Source organism: Pipistrellus hanaki (genome assembly GCF_964339955.1).
Source record: "Pipistrellus hanaki genome assembly, chromosome: 3".
Lineage (NCBI taxonomy): Eukaryota > Metazoa > Chordata > Mammalia > Chiroptera > Vespertilionidae > Pipistrellus > Pipistrellus hanaki.
The window spans coordinates 159564879-159592412 of record NC_140505.1 but is presented as its reverse complement, the minus strand read 5'-3'; the positions used below and the strand labels follow the sequence as shown (position 1 = coordinate 159592412).

The 27534-nt window shown below is 37.3% G+C and overlaps 1 protein-coding gene across 3 annotated transcripts in view; it reads right to left on the bottom strand.

The window, feature by feature from the left end:
- SOX5 (SRY-box transcription factor 5) overlaps window positions 1-27534 on the bottom strand; it is a 936670-nt gene that overhangs the window by 31322 nt on the left and 877814 nt on the right. For all 3 annotated transcript variants that reach the window (XM_084877223.1, XM_084877224.1, XM_084877222.1), the window contains 2 exons: window positions 14643-14820; window positions 4555-4700 (listed from right to left, as the gene is read on the bottom strand). In XM_084877223.1, coding sequence (XP_084733349.1) covers window positions 4555-4700; window positions 14643-14820 — 324 coding nt within the window. The remainder of the gene's footprint in view (window positions 1-4554; window positions 4701-14642; window positions 14821-27534) is intronic.

Genomic DNA, 27534 nt, shown 5'->3' with positions numbered 1-27534 from the left:
GTATTCTTTCTGAACCTTCCTACCTGAGGAGTTTACTTATCCATCCATAAAAGTAATCTGTAACAGAGCTATGTGGTAAAAAGATCACATTATTTGAATATACAATCATGCTACAATTAACCAGAGATGACAATTATAAATAACACTGTGTCTCAGAGTTTCCAAGAAACCTGACATACACAGTTCTTGGGTATGTTTGAAACACTTCCAAGAAAAGTTAAGAAAATAAAAACTCTTTTAGAAGTCTTCAAGTACAATGTGTTTCAGTAAAAATGACTTTCATTATGTGTTTCAGTACATATTACTGAAAAACATTCATCCCTTTCTTCACACTTCTAATTGTTTTCCCTGTCCAATTACAGCTCTTCAGAATGAAGACCTTCTCGTTGGGACAACCATATTGGTTATTTGAAATGTGAAGAAAACTTAATGTTTATAAGGCTTGTGTGCTCAAGAAAACAGATATCCACGGCAGGATTCCAATTATCTGGATGGCAGGTTATGCTATCACCTTTTAGGCTGCTAGGAAGCAACAGGCTCAATTTCTTTCCCCATTTCCTTTCTCCCAGCTCCTTTCAACCTTTTTCTCTACTTTATGGCACCCACTCCTTTCATGTCTTTCATTTTTTAAAGAAAGAATTATTTTTATTTTAAATATTTTTAGAAAGAGAAAAAAAAGGCAAAGAGAGAAACACCAAGGTGAGAGCAATACATCAGTCAACTGCCACTGCCTCCGTCACATCTCCTACTGGAGATCAAGCCCACAACCCAGGCTTGTGCCCTGTCTGGGAATTGAACTGGCAACCTTTTGGTGCACGGGATGATGCTCAATCAGCTGAGCCATACCAGCCAGGGCAAGCCTACTTTTTACATTTCACAAATCTTCTGGGTTTGAAAAATTGGGAGTATTGATTTAGGAAGAAAAAAAAAATCCTCCTTTTGGGATTCAGATATATGAGAAGATAATAGTGCAAACTATAAAGGAAGTTATCATATCCCTGTTTGTCTTTCATTAAGAACTCCGAAGCAGTCCAACTAGTGTTGATCAGTGGTGAGCATTGATCTACTCGATTCCAATAATTACAAGCTGTTGTTGTTCCTTGTGACTAAGCCCCTAGGAACAAGGAGGTTGTAGTTTGATTCCCTCGGGACATATGCCCCACTTACAGGCTCAAATCCCAGTGGAAGCTTGTAGGAGGCTTGATTGATGATTCTCTCTCATCATTGATGTTTCTATTCCTCTCCCTCTCCTTCCTCTCTGAAGTCAATACACACACACACACACACACACACACACATATTTTAAAGAAAGAATTATATTTTTTAAATATATATATTAAAAAAATATAAATAACTCAGAAGCAAAATGTCAAGCCAATTACTAATCTACCTGGCATGGCTAAAGTTGGGAAATACACACTTCGTACAGTGATGTCACTTTATGTGGAAGAATAAGCATCCACTTTGTCAACTCAAGTATTTAACTGATCCGATATGCTAAGCAATGTGGGGGTCCTTATTTAATCCCCTAAGTAGGTCTACTAATATAAATATGCTATGATTAACAGTCAAAATAATAATTTGACTTTAAATTTAAAAACTATAAAGGCAGAGTACATATTTTATTATTAAATATTAGAGGCCTAATGCATGAAATTCGCATCCTCTGCCCTGGCCCCCTGCCCACTGGAGTGGCCTCCTTGGTCCTTGCAGCCCTGGCTTCATCCGGAAGGTTGTCCAGAAGTATGTCTGGTCTAATTAGCATATTATGGCTAGCACCTCAAGTACACAGCTCCATCCTTAATAGATAATAGATGCTAATGGTGAATAATTACTAATTAAATATGTAAATTTGACACCATTTCATCCCCATGAATTGCACAGAAATATATCAATCCTTGACATTGTGGAAATGATACCCAAGCTAGTTCAACAAGAAAAGGCAACCACAGTAACACCTGCTTCTAAGAGATGTTCAATAACCTCAGTTTGTTCTCAGGTGTCAAGGGTAAAAAGGGTGAACAAGTTTGGGTCCTGCTAAAAGGTTTACCTATACATTACAAAAGTTAGCCATATTATTACAATAGTGGAACTGCTTGTCTTCATATTTTAAAAGTTTCACTGAAAACCCCATGAAAAAATATGACTTTAATTGAAGACATAACTCAACTGCACTGAAAGTGTATGGTGAAGAGGTTTGGGAATGCTAATCTTCTTGAGAATGAAGACATTTAATTGGGTGGCAGATTTTGGCAAATATTACTTCAAATATAGTCTTTAAAAAAGTCATTATAATTCACAAAAGAGAGAGGAAAATTAAAAGCAGTAGCTTTCCACAGAGGCAGTCTAACTCCTGCACCTCAAACAGGAGGTGCTAACCAGAGAAATAAAGTGTTGATGGTGGAGGTGGAACAAGAAGTGGCAATGAGGACCCCTAACGATAGACGCTATGGGATAAAGTGAATGCAGATGGTTCCACTCCTGTTAATCAAAAGGCGGAGCAGAGTTACTGGAGCCCGCATGAAGTCATGTGTTAGAACAACAGCTGATCTGTGTTAAAGAAGATTAACTCGCAGTGCCATGGTGGAGGGCCCGGGATTACTCTATGTACTACCATGGCCTTACAAGCCGTCAGCACAATTATTGCCCTCCGATGTGAATGACTGATCTGTAACCAGAGCTAACCAGCATGCTGCTTAGGGGCCTAGGAGCTTCATGAAGATGAATTTCCATACCACCAAAGTGCTCTTAATGCGCTCCCTGATCCAACCACAAGGCCTGTTTTGCAAGTACATAGAATTTAGGATGAAGCCTTCATGTCCAAAAGGATTTGGTTGGTTGTCACTTGACAAGTCCCAGCCAGCGTAAGGGAGGAGAGGGGGGAGATAGGTAGAGCTGTCTTTGCTTTGGAGGATTAGAAAGAAAAAAAAAAAGGTACAGATGCTTGCTGAATGCAACCAACTGCTGTATCCACAGCTGAATTCAATGCACTTAACAAATAACAGCAATTTAGCTATGCTTGCGAGGAATAGCTCGAGTCACTTTGCATTAGCATCTGGCTGAGTGTTAAACTCACTTCTGCATGGGGAGCAGAAAAAAGGGGTTTCTGTTCAAGCATCCTTTCAAGAATGTTTAAATATCTGAATACAAATTCCTTTATGCTTGCGACCCTCCCTTCCCTCTTGGAGCTGTCACTTCGCTTTGCCTCTCCTCTCTGGCGTGCAGCTAGAGGAAGGCTGTCCCCTTCTTGCTGCACCAGCACCTTTTCACGTTGTGGGACTGCTTGGTTTGAGAGACTGACCCACAATCCGCTCTCCCCTCCAGAAACGGAACAGGCTTGAAATAGTTTCTTCTACCTTTTGACCCATGTTTGGACCAGAAAAACGGCACAGTTGTGACAGGGTCGTATATATATAATTTCCCTTCACTAGGTAGATTGGTAGCTTCTTAGAGATTATACATCGGATTCCATGTAAACTCAGGGAACCCAAGAACATATTCAAAACAGAAAACTTCTCATTCTGTCCAATCTTGTTTGACTCATGTTTCTCAGTTTATTGCTAAATAGCTGATCATTTCCCCTCCTCAATGTGTCTATATTGCTAGAGCAGTGGTTGGCAAACTCATTAGTCAACAGAGCCAAATATCAACAGTACAATGATTGAAATTTTTTTTTTTGAGAGCCGAAAACCAAATTCTGCGCATGGGCCATGAAGTTTCAATCACACTGTATGTGTGCGCCCGCATGTGGTATTTTGTGGAAGAGCCACACTCAAGGGGCCGAAGAGCTGCATGTGGCTCGCGAGCCACAGTTTGCCGACCACTGACTGACTAAAGGCTTGTTTAAAGGTGATTCAAAAACACTTTAGAATTTCAATTCAAACCATATCAAACATCACCAAAAGAAGTAAACCACTTTGAGCTTTCTAGAACTTACAATATTTTTCTGAATGTAATATAATGTATTTTAGACAAAAAAGTTTTAAGTTGTCACATTTCAGAAAAATTCAGAAGTTTCACTATGCTAAGGTAGAATAATAATGCCCACATTTTAAGAATCACATTTTATTTTATGATAAACTCAAATTTTCCAGCTGTGCGGTCACCTAAAACTTGACAGTGTTTTGCATTAGAAACATATGCCCAGCTCAGGATCCTAGATGCTTAGTCTATGAGCATGGGTATCATCCAAGCTTATGCTGGTTAAAGAAGATTCAGCATTTTCAAATCCAGTTCATCCCCAAATATAAGGTAAGCATCTCTGGAAGGCAGAACTTTCACTAAGATTCAGCTCTCTCAAGTGCCATCTCATTTCAATACCAATGGAAGGCAGAGAAAGATATGATGGTCAATAAGGTTTGAGGATAGAAACAAGAGACATATTAGCCTGCCTATTTTTGGCTGGTTTTGATTGGGATGGACATGGAGACTTCTGTATTGACAGGAGGAAAAGGGGAGGAGGACAATTATTCTGAGATAACGAAAAGACAATAAAAAAGAAAAGCATTCAGGCGATTTAAGTATTCTGGAACGTCAGGTATTTTGAGAACTAACCTTTTCTGTCCGGCAGTTATTGAGACCTAGACTATTCACAACAGCCACCTTCCCATCAAGCACCTGTTGTTCCCGCCGAAGTTGCTCCTTCATCTGCCGTGCCTCTTGGATTGCCTTCGTGACAGCATCATGGTCATTTAAATAACCTGAAGGTGCAACAGAAGAAAGAGTATGCTTTGTACAAATGCATGGAAGCTTTAACCATCACAATCACTTCTTTTTCAGGTAGTGGCTGGTATCTGGCATATCATTTCTCAGTGGAATTTGTCTAAATGAATGACTAAGTCAAACATGAACACGTTGCCAAACATCTGTAAAGGAAGCAAAATGCTAAGTGAAATATAGCTGTTTCCACACACTTGAAAAGAAGTTTGAAATATAGTTTTTCAAAAAACTACTTTTTAATTATCTGAATATTTTGTAGTGCAAAAATAAAACCTATCTTTGATCTCTTTTCATGTAAGGATTCGTTTAATGTTACCACAAGATGCAGATATTGATAATTATCACTGTAATTACTGACAAGCTGATAGCATTAAAAAGGCCAATTTAAAGTTTGGGCATAGCACTTCCAGGTTGTTATTTAAAGGAAGAATAAATCATTATTAACTGACAAAGAAGAGCATTTTGGCCCTGAATCCATTTACAGTTAAATAAACCCCAGGTGGCAGTGGTTTGCTATGGATACATACTTGTTAATAGTTAAGAGGCTAAATTTCAAGCACAGAATGTAACTAAGCAGCTGTAATTGTTTGATTTTTTTTTTTTTTTAATGTGGCTACTGATAAGAATAGTCACACAATTCAGCTGAAACCGGTTTGGCTCAGCGGTAGAGCATCGGTCTGCGGACTGAAAGGTCCCAGGTTCAATTCCGGTCAAGGGCATGTATGTTGGTTGCGGGAACATCCCTGGTAGGGGGTGTGCAAGAGGCAGAGCTGGTCGATGTTTCTCTCTCATCGACGTTTCTAGCTCTCTATCTCTCTCCCTTCCTCGCTGTAAAAAAATCAATAAAATATATTAAAAAAAAAGAATAGTTACACAATTCATACTCTCAATAAGATGATCAAATGACCAGCCTGAATCTGCAGCTCTACAGAGTTAGAAGGAAAAAAATAAAGAAAGAAAGAAAACAAACAAACAAACAAAAACATTGCCAAATATGTCTTTAAAAGAATAACAGGTTTAAGAAGCAAAACATTTTTAAATTTAATTTTAACACTGGTCATTTTTTTTTAATTTGATACCCATTATTATGATAATCGGCATGATCTTAAGGTAGAGTACCAATGAGAAAAGATTTGTTCCACATCTATTGAAAGGAAAACTAATATCTCATCTTTCGCTCTCCCTGTCTTTTAACGAGGGCATAAAATGGCATAAATGAAATCTATAATATGATATTGCCCAGAAAAGGGACTTGTTTGTGACATGAGGCTAAATCTAACCAGATCCATCGGTGCATTGTGACAGATGGAGGGACTGCGAGACAGAAGGCAGGCACTAATCACACATAAAATGACCGGCTTGCCTCAACATGTTCCATGGATTCCAGCAAACTTTACACCCTAATCCATTTTTAGAACAAAAAACATCTGGGCCATAAATCCTCTAATCTGCCAAAACACGCTATTAAATCCCACGATTTGTTGAAAAACACGAAGATTAAAGAAAGGAAATATAAAGTGGCTAGCTGCCGTGTTAGGAAAGTGTTATTAATACTATTTCTTTGTCTCAATTATGAATGTTCTGGTACTAAAGAGCCTTGTCTAATCATGTCAGATTACACATCCTCGTTGTATAGCTAGACTCTTCTATCTGATCTGCTGATTGCCAAAACACATAGCAACCCGCTTGCCGCTTAAACATTCCTATGGAAGAAGCTGATGTGAGATTAGGGCAGCACTGCCTCCCCCCAACCCCTTACTGCGCACAGACCAGACCTTGTCCTCTGCTTTCCTTCAAGCAGAAAGATAAGTTCTAGTGCAATCCGCACAAGAGGAAGGCTGGACCTACTATGCAGGGTGGGGCAAAAGTAGGTTTACAGGTGTGAGTACCTGAAACAGTTTATTCTTATATTACTATTTATTAATTATTCTTATTTTCCAGATGAACAACCGACTGAAGGTCAGTCCTACAAGGTTAATATTTACTATAAAAGACGGTTGTTTTTAAACATTATATTACCCTGACTTGGACAAGCTTCTTGATATATGATTCTTGAGTATTCTGTTCATAAATACCACCGCTCTAGAAAGAAGTACAGATCTATATGGCAGTGATGGTGTTGGTATATGTTTCTTTGGTAACATCCTAAGTGGACAGCTTGATTTTCCTACCGTCTCACCCCTGTTTATGTACATCCAGGCATCACACATTTCTGTAGTCTATTTAGCTTCTTCCAGAGCACATACATGTGTGAAATGGTTTGGCACATGGCACTGAATACAAGCATTGATTGTTTATGCTTTTTAGGTGCTGCCAATATAACATTATGAAGTAAAAATAATTAATATAGATGCAAAATGAATACAAATTGTTACGGGGGTAAATGGCTGACAGACATATGTTCTGTAGTGGCTAGTTCCAACTTGAGGTGTGTGTTCCTGTGCATGTGGAAACAGAAGCTGACATTCAAGTAAACATTCTTGCTCTTAAGAAACCCTTGAGTTTTGGTTAACATGCTACCTGGAATTCTAACATTTGTACCTCTTGTGCTAAATCATAGAAGCCATTTATATTCCATAGGCTGAATCTTAATGGAATTGTTTGGTGGTGCTTTACATTTTTTTTCTAATTATAGTCACCAAATTCCCACTCTTGCTGACTCCCTCTCTTGGCAAATGGTCTGGCCTCTGATTTTGAAAAGACCAGAAAGTCAGAATTTCACCTTCCTGCTCCTTACCCTACCCCGCCCATTGTTACCCCATGTAGCTTCAAACCTATCTCCATTTATGCCTCTTCTTGTGTCAGTAAAAAGGTGCCTCTGCTTTCATTCAAGGCAAACCCCTTGCACTCATGTTCTAGATTCCTACACCTCATCGTCGGCTATTTTCTGTCACATTTGTCATTGCTCTTCGCTCCCATCTCTACTATCTCAACTTGTAAGTACCTAAGGCTCTCTCCTAAAACAGGTACATCAAGTCTCTCCCTCCTTATTGTCTCCTTGTTCCAGCTCTGTCTCTCTACCTTCTAAGCCAGGCTTCTCAAAGATTCAAATTCTCCCGTCCCTTCCTCACTCTCACATTCCTGTTACAATCTTCTTCCTGTTTGCTGTTTTCTTTTAATTGCCAATCTAAGGGGCATTTTGCATTCTCTGCAGAATGACCGCACTGACCATCACTTCATTGAAATGCCTTCCTTCCCTGTATCTCATCATAGCACTGGGATCCCTCTTCTCTCCGACTCCTCCATCTTCATATCCTTTCCTGGGATCCTTTCTTCACCTGCTCTTTAGATTGAGCTGCAGGGTTTCAACCCTCAGGAGAAGTGTGCGTTTTAGAGTTGGACAAGGCTGAACTAAAATACTAGCTTTGCCACTTACTAGCTATATAAATTTCTAAAGTTATTTCACTTTTCTGTCTCAGTGGTCTCATTGGTTACATGGGGATAACACTGACCTGACAATTCAAATGTTGTGAAGATTAGAGGTATTAATCTGTGTTTTTTGTTTGTTTATTTGTTTGTTTATTTGTTTTGCTTTAGTATCACAAGTGGTCCCTGACAGTTATTCTGTAACTTGTGGTTCATTTGCCAAATAGCATTAGTGAAACAGGGAAGACCTGGGCATTGGCTTCAGATGGATCTGGGTTTCTAATTCTCAGGAAGTGTGATATTTGACAAATTATAACAATCTCACTGAGTTTCCATTTCCCTCATCTGTAAAGTAAATATGAGCTCAATGGAAGAATTACATAAAATAATACATGTGAATGTGTATATAGCTCTTGGTACCTGAGAAGACAGTAAAAAGCATTATTCCTTTATTTTCTTTCTTCTTTCTTTCCCAATCTATGTGTACCTCAGCTGTCTTGTTTCGATAAAGTCCAAGAGGAGGTGTCATTTCTTGTTGGGAGAGAGGTTCAATTAAATGGAAGTCCCCCATCAGGGTCCAAAAAGACCCAAAATGATTACCTGACACATCTTGTTCTCCCTTCATTAAATAATGAGGCAGCGATTGTATCTACAAGCAGGCCTGGAAGGTGGGCATGTGTTTAGGAGAGACTCAGCGAGCCTCAATCTCAGGAGGGAAGTGAAAGGACCAAGACCAGTAGGTCTCCGGTTAGCATCCCATATGAGATGTGGGAAGCACAGGTTAGGAATCATCACCAAAGTTGCAAGTTTCTGTAAAATCTTATAAATTTTACCATAAATTGATGTTTTGTGCCTCAGTGTTGCTTCTTAACCACTAACAACAAAATTATTAAAATTAAAAAAGACCCTTTTTTATATTTTCAGAGCCAGAAAAAAATGGGCAAATTGGCAAGTCCAATCTTAGAAAGGGTAAAATTAAACAGAAAAAAGTGAGTAATTGCTGTTCCATAATAAAAATAAACAAACATTGCAAGGCAAAAGGAAAAGTAGGAAGTACCTGTAATGGGTTAAGTTGTATCTCTCTAAAGAAAATGTCCCTGTCTCTGGCTAACCCCTGGTATCTGTGAATGTGACTTCATTTGAAAATGCAGTCCTTAATAGACTCTATTGAAATGAGATCACCGTGATTTAGGGTGGGCCTTAATCTAATGACTGGTGTCCTTATAAGAAAAAGGAAAGTTTGACATTTGGAGACCTAGGGAAGAAGGTCATGTGACTATGGAGGCAGAGATTGGAGTATGCATCTAAAAATCAAGGATCACCAAGGACTGCCAACAACCATTAGGAGCTCCCAGGTAAGCAAGAAACATGGGGCAGATTTCCCCTGAGATTCCAGAAGGAACTAATCCTTACTGATCCTTTGTGGATTTTTAGCTTCCAATCAGTGATAGAATAACTTTGTTTCAAGCTACCCAGTTTGCCATTTGTTGCATTAGCCTTAGAATTCAATATATCACATTTGGCCCTAAACATAATCCTAAGAATCAAGGGGTGATTCCTAGTACTGTCAAATATCTACTGTCTGACTCAAATCTTTATTCCTAGTTACATGCATCTGCCTCCTAAGGTTCTCTACTTGAATGCCCCATGAGTATCTGAAATGCAGTGTGTCTAGAAAAGAATTCATCATCTCCCACTTCCTCAGCCTGTTCTTTCTACACCCATAGCCCATGCCAGTTGCCCATGCAGTCACCTGGGAGTCATCTAAGACACCTCCTTTACCCAAACATATAAAAGGCAACCACAGCTGAGCCCTGACAGCTCTGTCTGCTCCTCCCTCTCACATGTGCTTCTTCTCCATCCCCACATTCCCTACTTTTGCTGAAGCCACCTCATAGCTCACTTGGGCTAATGCCACAACCTCCTAACTGGTTTCCCTATCTTCAGGTTTATGGTCCTTGAATCCATCTCCTACTCGGCTTGCAGATAAAACATTCCAAAATATCCAAAAACAAGGAATTTGGATCATGTCACTTGACCTAATTAAAAATCCCTTCTCTTGGTACCCCAATGCTTAAAGGAGTATTATAACAAGATAATTCTGTGAAGCAAAATAACCCCATGTCCCCCAAAAAATGTGGGAAACACTAATTAAAGTTAAAAAGGTTTCTTCAATGCATACATTCTCAAAATCTTGAATATGTTAATGTGCATCGTGAATCTGTGAGAAGTAACAATAATATGCAGCCTTTCCCAAATATACTGAAACAGGAAACACTTTAATGCTCCCCACAGAACGTCATTCTAAGATAAACTCCAAACACTTTAAAATGGCCTAAATATCTCTTCATGATGTCAACTCTGCTTATCTTTCCCGGGTCATTTCTTGCTGGTCTCTCAGGAGTTCTGTGCTGCAGTGAACTATTTCCTGTTTTAAAAACAGCCTTCCTCTCCAGCCCACCTCTGTGGCCCAAGTTTGCCTTTTACTGAAACACTCTCTCTTCCCGGTGTGTTTGGGGATTTATTCAAATGTCACTCTTCTGTAAGGACTTCGCTGACATACCCCAGACATGGTCCTTGGCAGCAGTAGTACTTCCCATTTATCTGCTCCTTCAAAACCTTGTAAATGTTCTTACTGTGTCATTGTTCGTTTTCTAAACTCGTCTTTCACACCAGTCTCTGAACTCACTACTTGAGGGCATTTTTTTTTTTTTAAGTCTTTTATTCCTTTGGCCCATGGCAGAAGGAATAAATGCATATTTCTAAGTAGAAAGTTTCCAACTTTATAATTCCAAGTTCACTGAATTTCTATGTCATCATATCAATGGAAGCCTGTACTATATATCATGGATTTATTAAAATTCATGGGCTTACTAATCTATCAGGGCAATACAAATTCTTATTTAGTACATGTTTATTTTACATATGATTTTTCAGCTATGAGTAAAAGTAAAGGCCCAGATGTTTTAAATTATTTTCAATACATATTAATTTTTTTATGTTTTTGACATCATATCATCATCACATTTTTGGCACCCTGTTATTTCTTTACATGTGAAACCTCTCAATAATTAGTTGAATAATTAAGATGAATGCAAACTGTAAACTGTAAAATGCTTTGTAAATGTTAATTGCCAGATGTTGAATGATACCCCTAACTTCCTGATAATCCAATGGCTTCCTATGTAACTACTACACAATTCTTGTTCAGCAACTTACCCTCATAAAAGTTTTTCTCATTAAAAATGTAAATGTATCTGAGCTAATATTCTCCTTCATGACATCATATTTTAAATGAGAAACTTGTGGAAATAAAATACCAAATTAATGGACCTCAAAGTGTTTCCCTTCATCTTATTGAATCTATCTGTGTGTACTACATTTGCTCAGGTGAAATTTCACTTATCCATCGGGAATGAAGAGTAAGAATAATATGTTTTAGAGTCTTTTATGGAGATGACAGAACAAAGACTGTGGCATCTGAGCCTCAGTCCAACACTTTCACCTTCATATCCTCCAGGCTTAGCAAAATGTATGGCACAGAGAAGATGTTTAATACCCATCTATTGGATGAATGAGTGAAAGGTTAAATAGGTACCTGATTAAGGCATGTAATACAGAGAGACTACCAATAGGCAATAACTAAAAATAAAGCATCTCAACCTGGAGACTGATTTTAAGGCCTCAACCTTCACTGGATGTGAGTTGGCCAAGTTACTAAGTCTATATGTATTTGTTTCCTTGAAATAAAACCAGAGTAACAAACAGAGTCACAGAGCTATCTACGCTGTGAGAGCAACTTACTTAGAATCCCTAGTAAGCACTTAGCCACTGTAGGCTTCTGTTCTTTATCGGTAAAATGACAAGTTTTGACTATTTGATATGGATATCTGCTCCATCTAGTTAAGGCTCCATACTTCTAAAATTAACTGCAGTGAGAAAATAGATTAAAAAATAGATTAAAAAATGCTTTGAAAAAGTTAAAAAGTGTTCTATACATGTGCAACAAAAGTGAAAAAGGCCAACAAGGGAAAGAAACATCTGGTCAAGAGCTTCTAAAATTACCCACCGTTCATCTGAACCTTCCTGCCTTTTAAGGATCCTTTCTTTGGAGCTGCCTATCATTTGCCAATCATATTAAAAATGTCATATAATATATTGTAATATTGGTCACCAACCTCAAAAACTCACTTTCTATATTTATAGCTGGTAGGTATATAACAAAGAGCCCATGTCATTAATGATATCTTTAGTTATCTTTTAGTTCACACTTTTCCATGCTTTATTAATGGCATAACACATTAATTCTTCTTTCAGGAGTGACCTTTACAACACCATTAATGCTCACAGCTCTTATCCAACTACATTATTACTCATTATAGTTCTCAGCTTTCAACATCTGCCATTTGTTGAAAAAGAGAAAATCAAATTGTAGTGCCCTCAACTCCTTGGAAAATATGAGGAATATGTGTGTGGTGAAGGGATGTTTCAGGGAACAAAATAAGAGAAGTTTTAGTAGTGGAAAGAGTCAGATGACAAATATCATTAAATATATTCTTGCCTTTCTAAAATATTTTCTCATACTTAATCTTTGGAATGCTAATATATAAAATCCTCATATGAAAAGATGCAACTGCATTAATCATTTCATTAGTTTAATATTTTAGTTCTCATGACATTACAAGAGTAACTCATATACCAACACTGTGATATTTATAAGCCTTCATGTCTGTTATGGAAATAAATCATTCTTGCCAAGTAAAGTATTTTTTTTTTCTTTTACCAACTTAGGACAAGAAAGCAAGTTTTTATCTTGGTGTCCATTTAGGATGTTGAGCAGAGTGACTGAGAGTTTGACCATAACAGAATGGTGCATAATAATAAAAAGCATACATACACCCAACCTTTTTCAGACTTCTCAGAATTTAAGTTTTCATTGTTTCTCTTCTCATTGCTGCCCCACTCCCCACACTGACTGTCTCTTGGCAAATAATCTGGAATTCTACTTTGTGAAGATGGAAGCAATTGAAATACATCCCTTCAGCTTTCTTTCCATCCATCCCACAATTTCTTCATAATTTTACTTCATTTTTTTCTTCATTTCCTTCAGCTTTAAAAAAAAACCCAATGGACTTTTCTCCTTCCCAAATTTAATACTGTCTCCTTCTCTTCTTGTTGTTGCACTATCACTGATACATTCTTTTATATCTATACATCTCTTCAATTCTTATTCCCTTTGAAAAATAATAAGATTTTTTCTATTCTAAAACCTATCACTACTCAGCCTCTTCAAAATTACTTTTCAACATCAAGCTTATAAAGAGACTGGCCTATATATCAACTGCTCTTTGTTTCCCCTCATATTCTTCAAATAGTTGTAATTGGAATTCTGCTAAACCCTTGTACTAACCACTTTCTGAATCTACCTACCCATGAGCTCCAACTAAGTCCTAATGTTTTTATTCTTCATGTTCTTTAACTTTTCTGCCCCATTCAGTTTTAGCTATGATCACTTTCTACTGTACCCTCATTCTTTACCTAGCCAAATCAATATGTTTCTCAAAAGTATACTATTTTACTGTGTTTTCTTGTTTTTGTGTGTGTTTTCTTTTTACAGTCTAAAATGTCTAGGGCTGTAACTTTTCTTCAAGGCTCCATTTGAAATACATTATCCCCAGTTTAGCCTCCCTTGATCCTTCCTAAATAGAATTCAACACTCTCCTCTTTATGGCCAAAGGATTGTATCTGTGCTCTGGAATATTACTTACTACAGCTGACTTGTGCTGTAAGATGACTTTCCCCCCAACTCAACCCTGAGTCCTTGAGGATTGGTCTGTGCTAGCCTCCTCATCACTGTACACAAATGACAAACATTTTAATAAATGTGGGATTATTTAAGTGCTGTCTAGTTTATGTTACTAAAATACAAACTGTTAAAAATTTTAAAAGCGTATAGAAGCATTAACTTTTTAAAAATTAAATCTTCATTGTTGAAAGTATTACATATGAGAAACATTTTCTAGTGTTTGGCTACTCTACTGAAATGACAATTTTGGAGAAATGAAGCTATCAATTTTTTATAATGCTTTTGATATATTCAGGTAAATTTCAAGTGGTGTGGAACTAAACAAACTTCACATCCTGATGGTTGACTGCTAAACCAGGCAGAAGGTATTTCATTGTTATGTATACTTTGTACACATCACAAAATATAAAAATACATTTCAGTGATGGAAAGGCAAGTCACCTGACAATAACATTCTGGAACCACTGCTCTTTGTGATCATACATTAGGCCTCCTTTATATAAACCTAAGAACATCAGTTATAGCAACAAACATAAGCAGTTCAATTTGACTTTCAGGGGGACATTATAACTTAAGAGTTCAGTTATAAATTCCAATTGCATGTTAAAACAGACCTATGAGGCTCATTAAATTGGAACTCTCATATGGAATGAAAGCCATGCACAGGGTATGCGTGATTTGCCATTAAAAGATGATTTCATTCAATTGCCATAAACAGAAAATCAGCAAGAACAAAAGAAACAGAACTTACCTATTGTGCTAACTCTGGCTGAAGGACTAGCTAATGCTGCTGGGACAGAGGCTTTGAGGGGGCCCGCCCCACTGCTTATTCTCAGAGCTGGCATATGGGGAGAGGTGGGTGATGTGGGTGATTTGCCATCAGAGGTCTTGGGTTTAGCTGATAGGTTCAGTGGCTGTGCCACTTCATCCTGCAATGATCATTAAAACATGAGCTGTGATAAGGAAAAGCTGATTACAAATGCCTAGAAAAAACACAGGTATAGTGCCTGTCCTTTCCGATCAATTACTCTACCAATCAGTGATCTTAGCATTCAGTCTGAACATTACAAATGTTTGGTCAGCTGTCAAAAACGTCACTGTGAACTATATATTCTGAAATGCCTTTTGTATTAGATAAAGTACATGTACACTCGACTATCCAGAAAGCACATAACTGATGTCACCTGTAAAAAATATTCAGAAAGAGCTATTATTTGTACTATTTATTTTTATTGAGAGACAATACATTGTTCATATAAAATTATGATGTAGATAGCTTTTATCCAACTTCCAAAGAACAGGATTTGAGTCCCAAGCATCTTTGTAGCCCGGGGCTTAGGTAGAGTTCCTGAAACATCCATGATGGAGGAGTGAAATGGTGTGCAGCTCTGATCAGAACTGCTCCCCAAATTAAATACAAAAAAGAAGAAAACTTTTTGTTAGAAAATAACCCCCTTTCTTAAGTTTCATAAGAGCACTTTTGGATTTAATAAAAAATTGAAACAATATAATTAGTATTATATTAATATGTACTATTTATGTAAAACCATGTTCTAAACACTTAACATTACATTTTTTTAAATCCAAGTTTGTTTTACATATTTTCCTCACAGTGCACTATATGGTGGTATAAAGATTTGTATGTGGTCAGTTCAGCAGGCATGGTGATTTTCAATTGTTCTATGCTTGCACATGTCAAGTTTACATAGTTCATATTTTATTTTATAACTATCCATACTAGCCCTTATGAGTACAATTATCACTCAAATTTTATTGAAATTTATAAGAATCAGACATTACGTCACTTTTTCATTATAAACAAAAAGTTATTACTTTTCTGTGCTCTAAAATAAAAACAATGCATAATTTGCTTGTATTTTATTGTTTAAATTATATCCAATTTTACGTAGGCATTATTGTAGAATAAAAATATAGCTTCCTCCATTGCCAGGTGGCTCTGTTGGTTGGAGCATTGTTGTGTACAGCAAAAAAGGTTGCAGGTTCCATCCCTGGTTAGGGTGAATATGGGAGGTAATCATCAGTGTTTCTCTCACATTAATTTTCTCTCTCTCTCTCTCTCTCTCTCTCTCTCTCTCTATATATATATATATATATATATATATATCATTGGGTGAGAATTTAAAAAAATATATTCATATATAAAGTTTCCACTTAGCTACTGTTTAATCTTCATGAGTTACGTATATAAAATATCTACCAGTAGTATCAGGATAACTTGTTGAAAGTGGAATAGTTTAGAATCAAATGGTGTGACTTGGTGACACGGAAACCTGTTAATAAACATATTAATTAATGCACACAAAATTTTATGTATATATTTACTAAAAAAACACTATATAAAAATGGTAAAATGGTGTAATATAACATCTATTTCAAATTTATATTTTAAAGTGGTTTATTGTTAGATTTTATTGTTAGCTGCACTTATGAAACCCATGGACAGGCTAGGGAAAATGGCTAACATTTTTTTTCCCAATTCTATTTTCTGTTTCAGAGAAAAGAATAGTTACCTGAAAATCAATGGCAATCTGGGATCATGTTAGATGCATAATAAGTTAATGACCATTATACCAAATTTATATGGATTCATAGAATTTTGGAAAAAAGTGAAGTAAGATAATTCCATGACTGGCTTAATATATATTTTTGACAAATTTATTTTAGCTTTTTTAAAAGTACCAGGGCAAAATCATCCCTCCATTTTTCAATTTGAACACCTAGTTGGGCTGGTAAGCCAAAATCCACACATACGATCCTCTGGTTGGCAGAAATCCAGCGGTACTGTTTCCCCTTTTTACTCTACTCCAGTATGAATGACTATGTCTCAAAATGTGGTATGTGGACTAGCACCACCAGCACCACCTAGGAACTTGTTAAAAAGGCAAATTCTTTATCCTTAGAAACTTCAGAGGTGGATTCCAGCAATCTGTGTTTTAACAAGCATTCCCAGGTGACGCTGATGCACACTAATGTTTGAGTGACACTGCCTTATTTAATATACATGGATATTATTAAAATATATGCATATTGTCTTCAAAGCCATTTAAAAAACTTCCTCAATATAAGGAGGTGACATTTAAAAATGATGTAATAGTAGCTCAATCCTTAATTTTTTATCAGAAAATCGCATTGTATGCTAATAATAATAAATAAAAATATGCATGTGCATAATAAAATAAATGCTATTGAGATTCAGTGATTCAATAAGAACTAGATTCCACATTTTCTCCCTGATATTCTGCCAAAATATCCTGTCAGAAGGGAGCTGCATTGACTGTTTACTATGCAGCGGTAAATAGTCGAGGCACTTTTCCCTCATCAAACGTCGCACCTGCTTACTACCTTCTGCGTGAAACCACTCGCTTTTGTCATGACAGCCTGAAAACTTCCCCTGACAGCATCACAACTCTTGCAGAAGTTTTGAGGGGATATTTGGAGGAACTGAAGGTGGCTGTTCCACTTGACTGTGCAGAAAGAAAGTAGAGGAACGAGTATGTTCGCAGAGTTGCCACAGGTTTACCAGCTCAGTGGAAATGGTGAGTGTGTGTAGAGAGAGGATGGTGGTGACCCTTAAGATGATGCAGATGTGGTGCTGATGGGGTGAAGGGTCACTGGTTGTGCTTTAAGCACTAAGAACTATTACATGAGCATGCTGAAAAAGGACTACCCAGAGCCATGATCAGAGCAAGAGATCCGCTGGAATCCTTAATATTCTCCTCCATTCAAGGCAGCATGATGCCTGAAATCCAAAAAGGGCAAAGCCCTAAGGACATAATAGAGGTTGACAGGTCCAAAAAGGACAGAAATGTCATTCATAATTGCCCTTTCATTCTCTTTCTTTGTGTGACCGGGCTGATGGTATATTAATAAGAACCTGCATGCTTGATCCTTATACTGGTAGCTATAAAAATAACTTTGACCCCTTATGTAATATTTCACAAATTGATTCTTGTAATAACTTATAACAGAGTTACTAAATACCTATTATTTATGAAGAAGTAGTTTATCATTTTTATTCAATATTTTTACTTGATTAGATAAAATTTAAAATCCTTTAATTATAAAATGGAAGTGGACTATTCATTTAGGAGATGTAACCTCCTAAATACGAATAAGCACAATAAGTGCAAAATGTAAGACTTTTTCTACTTTGTTTATTATTTTCAATATCTCATTTAGGAGAAAATTTAAAGCTTAGCATGATTAGCCTATAGCTTTACATATAAAGTATACATTTAAAAATTAAGATATATAATCCTATAAAATAAAAAGCTAATATGCAAATAGATTGAACAGTGGAACAACCAAACACCCAAAAAACTGGTCGCTATGATGAATGCTGACCGCCAGGGGGCATTCACAGAACATGGCGGGTGTCAGTCCCTGCGGGATGGTGGAGTGAGTGGGGGCACCAGACCAAAGCAGGGCTCCGGTCACTGTCATCAGGGCAAACCTCTGATGGTTACTGAAAATCCTTTGCTCCCACATGCTGCAGTCCCACCCTGCAATCACACCTGCAATTGGCATTAGCCCTGTCCGCACCCGCCACCAGCGCTGGAGTCGCCACTCGCACCCACTGCCAGTGCCGGCCCCACTTACACCTACAGCCAGCGCTGGAGCCACTGCTCGCACCTGCTGCTGGTGCCCAGAGTCTGTCCCAATTGCTCGGCGCCATCAGCAGGTGTGAGTGGTAGCTGCAGACCCTGATCACCCCTGAGGGCTTCTCCACCTCTACCTCCTCCCAAGGGGCTACCAGGGCAGCAGCCACCACTTATACCCACTGATGGCATTGGCCCCACTCACACCTGCTGCTGTCACTGGCCCCAATGGATCCACACGGTCAGTGGGTGTGAGTGGGGGGTGGGGGCAGCAGGAGCGGGGCTGCTGGTAGACAGGGGACCAGAGGCCATGGTGGGAGGAGCTAGGCAGAGGCATGGAGAACAGGCCGAGACCTGCCCCTGTGCCTATTACAACCTCAGGGCCCACAGTTCCTTTCAAAGTGCATAAATTCATGCACTGGGCCCCTAGTTCACATATAAACAAACATAAGTAATTTTCAAGGTCAAGAAAGCATTGGAAAAGAGCATTTCCATCAAGTTCAGCATCAAGCAGTAAAGAAAACAATTTTCTCTTAATTACTGGTCCAATTGTTAAATTATGTTGTCAGTTCAAACTTTTAAAAAATATGTATTTTTATTTCAGAGAAGAAGGAAGAGGGAGATATAGAAACATCAATGATGAGAAGAACTCATTGATTGGCTGACTCCTGCATGCCCCCTACTGGGGATCAAGCCTGCAACCTGGGCATGTGCCCTTGACCTGAATCCAACCCGAGCCCTTGAGTCTGCAGGCCAACACTCTATGCACTGAGCCAAGCGAGCTAGGGCTGTCAGTTCAAACTTTTGAAAATAGCATATATCATATGTATTTCATTTATATACAAAGTAATAGATAAAAATAATCTTATGTGTCTGTTGAATAGCTCCAAACTTGTGTGTGATAAATATAGAGCACACATGTATAAGTTAAGGTAAGCACTAATAAAAGTCTATTATTTACATTCATAGAATTATAATTATTTCAAGTCAATTACTTATTTAATTTTCAATACTATGAAGTAATTAATAAACCAATAAAGGAAACTAAGGTTCAGAAAGTTTTAATGAACCTTGGTTTGTGGACTCAACATACAATATTCTTCATTTACTTGACAAATTAAAATTATATTTAAAAAGATGTTAATGAAATATAATTTATGAAATCCAGGCTTAGCCATATTAATACTACCATATAATATGCCACATAATGGTCAATAAACATGCAATAATAAAATAAACTAATACACAAATTTGCTACATTATACATTTGTTTAAAAGTCGAGGCATGCATCATTGACTTATTTTGTTGATTTTTTTTATGCATATCTGTTTCTCACACTTTATAGCACTGAACATTTTCTTCCATTATACTAAAGAGTTAACTGAGACAATTTTTGAGAGAAAATACAAAGGGTTTGTGTACAATATGCCAGAAATATAGCAATTCATACACTAATGTATAAGGGAATACTATTTTGTACATCCACATACAAGTTTTAGGAACCTATTCATGTTATAGCTTCTTCCAATAAAGTCTTTGCTAAACTTAATTATCTGGGATAGAATGCAAAGCATGTACAACCCAAACAAACATAATAGTTCAGGCATGTTCCATTTACTTAGAACTACTACAATTTGTGAGAAAGCAAACATTTCACTTAATATCAACTTGTGGTCACAATATAAAAACATCATGAAGTTCCTAATTAAATTGTATCCCAGCCAATGAAAATCCCCACATAGATAAATAATAAATTAAATAAGGAAATATGTTTGACACAAATATAGAGCCTTACATGGACTGGAGAAATACCAATTGTCATCATGGATGCAGAGATTATTCCATGTAAAATATAAAGTTAAATATATTTCATTTATATGGTTTTCAAGTAATAAGTTTTATTCTAGAAAAAAAATTATTACTCTAACATCTATATATATAAAAGCCCAAGTTACTGGCTAACTGGTCAGTAGCTATGACATGCAGTAACCACCAGGGGGCAGTCGCTCAATGAAGGAGCTGCCAAGCTGTGGTGACTTGGCAGCAGTGGTTCTCAGGTGACAAACCAGGAACCAGAGAGGAGGTAGCCCAATTCTAGGGTGTGTCACCCAAGAACCACCCTCTCACAATTTGGAACCTCTCAGGGGATGTTGGAGAGCTGGTTTTGGCCTGATCCCTGCAGGCCAGGTGAGGGAATCCATCAGTGCACAAATCTGTGCACCAGGCCTCTAGTAATTGTATAATATTCGTCATGTTATAATGCACAAAGACTTAACACATTCTGATGTTTGATATCTATAAGAAATTAAATAATTATAAAAGAAATGTCATTCTCCAGAATTTACTTCTTTGCTAAGGAATTTTAATAGGGATGTCAGTATTCTAAAGAAGTCTACTTCTTTATATTTGCATGATGTTCACAGCATGGAAATATGCTCACATGTGGACCTCGGAGCACAAGATGGACCACTAAGAATGTGCAAAGGATTGTGCCCTCCAGAAAAAAAAAAAACAAAACAAAAACATTCATCTCTTATTGATTTATTCTCAGTATCTAATTGATGATCTAGTATATATCAATATAATAGAATATCACAGTTGTCTCAAAATTCTACTTCCTTAAATAGTTACCTAAATGACTCATTGAAAATGAAACACTTATTTCGTAATTAACAAATGTATAGCACTCTAACAGCAATGGCCAGGCCATGTATACTTATTCAAGCATCCATCCATCCATTCATTATCCTATCTAATAAAGAGGGAATATGCTAATTGATTGTCATACCCTCACAAGATGGTGACACCCACAGCCAATAAAGAAGGAATATGCTTACTGACTGCCAGGTCCTCACAAGATGACGGTGGCCAATGCCACAAGTTGGCGGGTCCAGTCCCTTCAGCCCTGCCTCATCCAGCCTCAGTCCCCCAGTCCCCCCATCCCCACCTCACCCAGTCCTCTCAGCCCTGCCTCTTCCAGCCTCAGTCCCCCAGTCTCCCCAGCCCTGCCTCATCCAGCCAGAGTCCCCCAGTCCCCTCAGCCCTGTAGGAAAAGGCAGTTGGGGGCAATCAGGCCAGCAGGGGAGGGCAGTTGGGGATGATCATGCTGGCAAGGAGCAGTTAGGTATCAATCAGGCCAGCAGAGAAGCAGTTAGGGGGGTTATCAGGCTGGCAGGCAGAGTGGTTAAGGGCAATCAGACAGGCAGGCAGGTGAGTGGTTAGAAGCCAGTAGTCCCAGATTGTGAGAGGGATGTCCCAGATTGGAGTGGGTGCAGGCTGGGCTGAGGGACACTCTGCTCCCCACCCCCTTGTGCATGAATTTTGTGTACTGGGCCTCTAGTTTATTGAATAAAATGTCAACTATTTATTAATGGCTGTTACATGTCAGGCATTAGAAAAACACAAGTGACCTGACATCTAGGCATGTGGCTTTGAGACTTGTTTTGTGTGGTCAGTAATAAAGGAAAAAAAAAAAATGCATTTTCCTTCTATTTGAGACCTAGGTGTAAACATATGTAGAACTGCATCTTACTTATACTGAATTCTTTGAGAACAGGCTGTCTATGCATTTAATATATTATTTCATTTATAAATATGCTTTGCTTCTTTAACAGCCATACATACATACATATATCTATATCGATATGTATGTCTATATCTATGCACATATCTCTCTATTTCTATCTCTATCTGACCTCTACCTATACTTATATATAATTTCAGGCTTTCCATATGCATAACTTAAAAACTGTAATTGTCCTCATATTTATCATAAGCAGTCATGTGAAGTAAGTAGCAAGACTAACATATGGGCAAGAGTAAAAGCATTCATAAAACATGTTGCAAAATTAATCACACTGTGCTATTATCCTCTCTGATGAAATAATCATATTAAATTAAGTAGGGAAGTCACATGACAAGTTGAATGCCTCTTGCATACTAATGCCACCACTGTCCTCCCTCGCCTGTGGTCACATTCATCTTTCCTCTTCCTTCTGCTATTCCTGTTGCTCACTGTGGGCACTCTCTCTCAACTTTCCCACCCAAATAAGCCATTTCTTTCCCCAGTTCAGTAGAGGCTTACTAAAGAGAAAAACAAAGCACAACAGAAATACAATGAGGATGCGAAAACCGGTTTGGCTCAGGGGTAGAGCGTTGGTCTGTGGACTTAAAGGTCTCAGGTTCGATTCCAGTCAAGGGCATGTACATTGGTTGCGGGCACATCCCCAATAGGGGGTGTACAAGAGGCAGCTGGTCGATGTTTCTCTCTCATTGACGTTTCTAGCTCTCTATCTCTCTCCCTTCCTCCTCTCTGTAAAATATCAATAAAATATATTAAAAAAAGAAAAGAAAAAGAAATACAATGAGGAACTTCAAAAAGTTTGCCTGATCTTTCCTTCATGCAAAACTTAGATGAGAAAAGGTTTACATTTATGTGCAAGAGTCATTTAAAGAAATATAATACAAAAATCACATTAACGATTGTATTTATTATTTTTTTAGCCCTTGAAGAATTAGAAATCCTGCTCATGTGGACATCCCAAATTCATATTTAATTAGTAGGATCCTGTTACCCAAAATCAAGTCTATCATCTTACAGAGCAGAGTCGTGCAGACCCTTCCATGAACACAGGCTTGCTTCCAGACTTAGAGACTGCAAGATGCCTTGCAGAGCAGGCCAAGGGAGCTCCAGGAGTTCTTCCACAGGTAAGCTTCTGTGGTGTTAACGCTCTCATACTGGATTGCTATTTAAATGCAAGCCTTACATTACTTAGCTTCACTTTTGGCTTCCTCCTTTTGCCATTTGATACTTTTGCTTAATATACACCTACTTCTTTTAAAAATGGATTCCAGTAGTGTAGTTGGGGGACATTTGCTTCGTTACTTTTCCATTTAAATTGTTGGCCCATTTAATTGAAATGAATTCAAATAGTATTCATCATTTAATTTATTGTATAAAATACTCCCTTGTTCCTTCTCTGTAATATTTTATAATATTTTCTGACTTGGTTGATTTAATTCCCCCAAAACTGTAAATTATAAAAACATTTTTACATATATATGTTTAAAAACAAATAGTGGAAAGAATAAAAAGCCCGACTTCTGGGATATCATAATATTTCACATTCTTTTTTTTTAATTTAAAAATTGCTTTAAGCCTGGCTGGTGGAGCTCAGGAGCCAAAAGGCCACTAGTTTGATTCCTGGTCAGGGCACATGCCTGGGTTGCAGGCTCAATCCTCAGTAAGGGGCATACAGGAGGCAGCTGAATGATAAATATTTCTCTCTCATTGATGTTTCTATCTCTCTATCCCTCTGCCTTCCTCTTTCTCTAAAAAAGTATATCTATATCTATATCTATATCTATATCTATATCTATATCTATATCTATATCTATATCTATATCTATATCTATATCTATATCTATATCTATATCTATCTAAATCTACATGTATTTACAATAGCTTTGAAATACCTAAACCAAAGTTCTTCTGTGCTAGCTAGACTCTAAGATGATAATTCTTGCCTTGCCTCTGGGTATTTATGTCCCTGTGTATTCTTCTCCCACAATGAATAGGGCTGATCTACCTAAGAGATACTGCAGAAATGATTGACTCAGGATGTTACCTAATAAAAGACTGTAGCTTATACCTTCCTTTCTTGGATTACTTGGTTCCAGGACAAGGTTTATCAACCTTGGTAGTGTTAACAATTTGGGATGAACAATTCCTTGTTGTGAGTGATGGCCGTATGTACTGTAGGAGGTTTTGCAGTATCCTTGGCCCCTACCACTGGATGCTTGTAGCATTCCTGCCAGGGTTCAGCAACCCACATCTCCAGACATTGCCAAATGTTTCCTGGAGGACAAAAATCACCCCCAGGAGGCAGCTTGCTGCCATGTTACAAGGACACTCAAGTGGCCCATGGGGACATCTACCTGGATGGAACTGAGGGCTCCTGACAACAACCAGCCCTAACCTGTTAAGCATGTGAGTCTGAATGAGTCACTTTGGAAGTATCGATAGATATACCAGCACCAGTCAAGCTTTCAAGTGACAGCCACCCCAGTTAACAATTTGATTGAAACCATGAAACTCTGAGCCAAATCTACCTAGGGAAATTGCTCTCAGATTTCTGAGCCACAAAAACTGTGTGAGATAAGTGTTCATGGTCTAAAGAACTAAACATGGGGATATTTTGGTAGGCAGTGATAACCAGCACATCTTCAATGAAGTGCAGTCAGTATTCACTTAAGTTCATACATGATTACAAAGCAATTTTTTTTTTTACCATGAACTCATTTTGATTCCTAGAAAAATTCTTGTTTCTCATTCTTTAACCATATATGTGAATACATTTCATGAATCCCCCTCAGTTTTACTTGTTTACTTTGTAAATCTAGATGTTACTCCTTTTTTATTTTTTCTTTAATATTTTTTCTCTTTTTAAAACATATCTAACTTAGCTTCTAACACTACTTTTAGATTAAGTTTCTACCTAACCTCCATTGTTAGTTTCAAAATGTTCTAAAAACATACTCTATAAATACAGTTTCCACATATTAGAAGAATATCACATAAAAAGATCTTTAGCTCAACTGCCAAATAAAAACCCACTCACAGAAATTCTCGGGGCAAATTTTTAGACTATCTTTGAGAATGGTAAGAACGGAGAGAATACAAGTACCAACAAATAATATTTGATGAGAACAGTTATAACATTAGCCAGTATAAAATGAGTGGTTTTTCAGATTCAACTTAGTATAATCTCAACAACTTCATATTCCTAATAATAATGGTTATTTTGTTCTCTGGTGTTCATTATATCTGGATCATTGCTATTATCTTTTAAAGATGATTAGCAGTTCTACCAAGAGGGTAAAAGGAAGCATAGATCATTAAGAGTTGACGTTAATATAGTAACCACCCCTTCCCCTGAATCCAAGGTTTTGCTTTCTTCCTTTCCAATTACCTATAATCATCAATAGCCCAAAAATGTTAAATGGAAAATTCCATAATTAAATAATTCATGTTTTAAGTTGCATGCTATTCTGAGTAGCATATTGAATTTATTCATTAACCTGCTCCATTGTGCTGGGGACATGAATCCTCCCTTTGTCCAGAGTCACTACACTGTACATGATACTCGCCCATTATTCACTTAGTAGCCCTCTGGGTTATTGAATCAATTGTTACAGTTTCACAGTGCTTATGGTCAAGTCATCCTTATTTTACTTAATTCCAAAGTGCAAGAGTAGTGATGCTAGAAATTAAATATGCCAAAGAGAAGCCTTAAAGTATAGGAAGAAACACAGTGCTATATTTAGGATCAGTATTATCTACATTTTCAGATACCCATTGAAGGGGTGTCTTAGAACATATCTTCTGTTGATAAGGGGGAACTACCATAGTCATACCAGTTTCTCCAATTAACCTCTAAATCGAAAACCCCAAAAGGTTTAAAAATGGTCTAGAAAAAATTAAAGTTAGTCATTCCATGGACAAAAATACATTGCTTTCTTGGCCCCATCTAATCAGTCATTAAATTCATAATGCAAAACATTTGTCACTGTTAACTTCCTATTAGTTCCACTTAAAATATGTGAAAAAACGAATGAAGAACTACAGAATGGTTAAATGATCAAAAGGATTCACAGATAAATAAGGCGGGAGCTCTCAGGGCAATACTGCCTTACAGAACAGAAGCCATACAGATCAAATTCTACTATCATCTCCATGTTGGGGATGGTAGCTCTATCTGTACCTCGATGCACAAAGGAGAGCACCAATCTCTCTACCCGATTCTACACAAGGAACCAATATCTAACGAACAGCAGAACAATATAAACACCACCACTACACATGCATACAGACTCTGAGTCCCACTGGAGTAGCATAAAGGATAAGTAAATATAACACAAGGAGGCCTATTATTGGCTGTCAGGGGTAACATTAATTAAATATTAAAAGAATGAGTTGATCTTAAAACAAAAAGAGTTAAATACTTTAGAAGACCTTTAGACACTTTATAAAAAAATCTATGTGTATTTATTTATTTATTTATTTATTTGGAATTGAAGTTTTTCTAGATCCTGTGAACCTTTGGTCTGGTTTAAGAAGATAGACCATTTGTAGATAGTCAACCTAGAAGAAAGGGGGGGGGGAGAAATAGAAGACATTGCCATTCATAAGTCATTTAATACTAACTGTAATTAAATCAAAGACCTTGTTACCAATGTCCACCTACAGGAAGGTACATATTCCAGTGGGTTCTAATAATCAAGTGAATTTACTGTGCTTAATGATAGAGAGCCAGTGTATTGGTGTATATTTGAGAGATTTAAGGAAGGGCCAAATTGTCAAAGGCATAGAACCCTGAGGAAGAATGAGGCCCCCCCCCCTCTCTCTCCTTTCTCTCTTTCTCTTTCTCCGTGTGTGTGTGTGTGTGTGTGTGTGTGTGTGTGTGTGTGTGTAATGAATTTGAAGGTGAATGAGATACAAAGCAAGGTGATTAGGGAAGACTACATAGCACCCTATTATTACTGACTGACTGTAATATCAATACCACTGTATGTCATTTTACTGCATTGGTTATTTTCCATGAAAAAATAATCAGATTTAAAACAGAATAAGAAGACTATTCTTTAAAGGAATATTTACAGATGATGTTGGTATTCTTAGCCTTTACAATACAACTTTCTTGAGAGTAAGTATATTAGTTGTTTCTTTTATTACTCATGTTTGCCTTGAGTAAAATATTAACATTAACTACTAAAGTTTGGATAGTTAAGATGAATCAATGACTAACTCTTGGTAAATTCTTAGTTTTTCTGTCATCTTTCGTAAAGTGTGCATGTTTTTTTTAAATTCTTTAAATATACATACAATACAAATATCACTGTGAATAGTGAATGACAAAATAAAAGATTTACACTGCTGTAATGTATGGTTACACATTTAGGTCTCTTCTAATAAATTATTCCCACCACTTGAAAGCTCTGTGGTCTTCAGAGCTTTGTTCCAC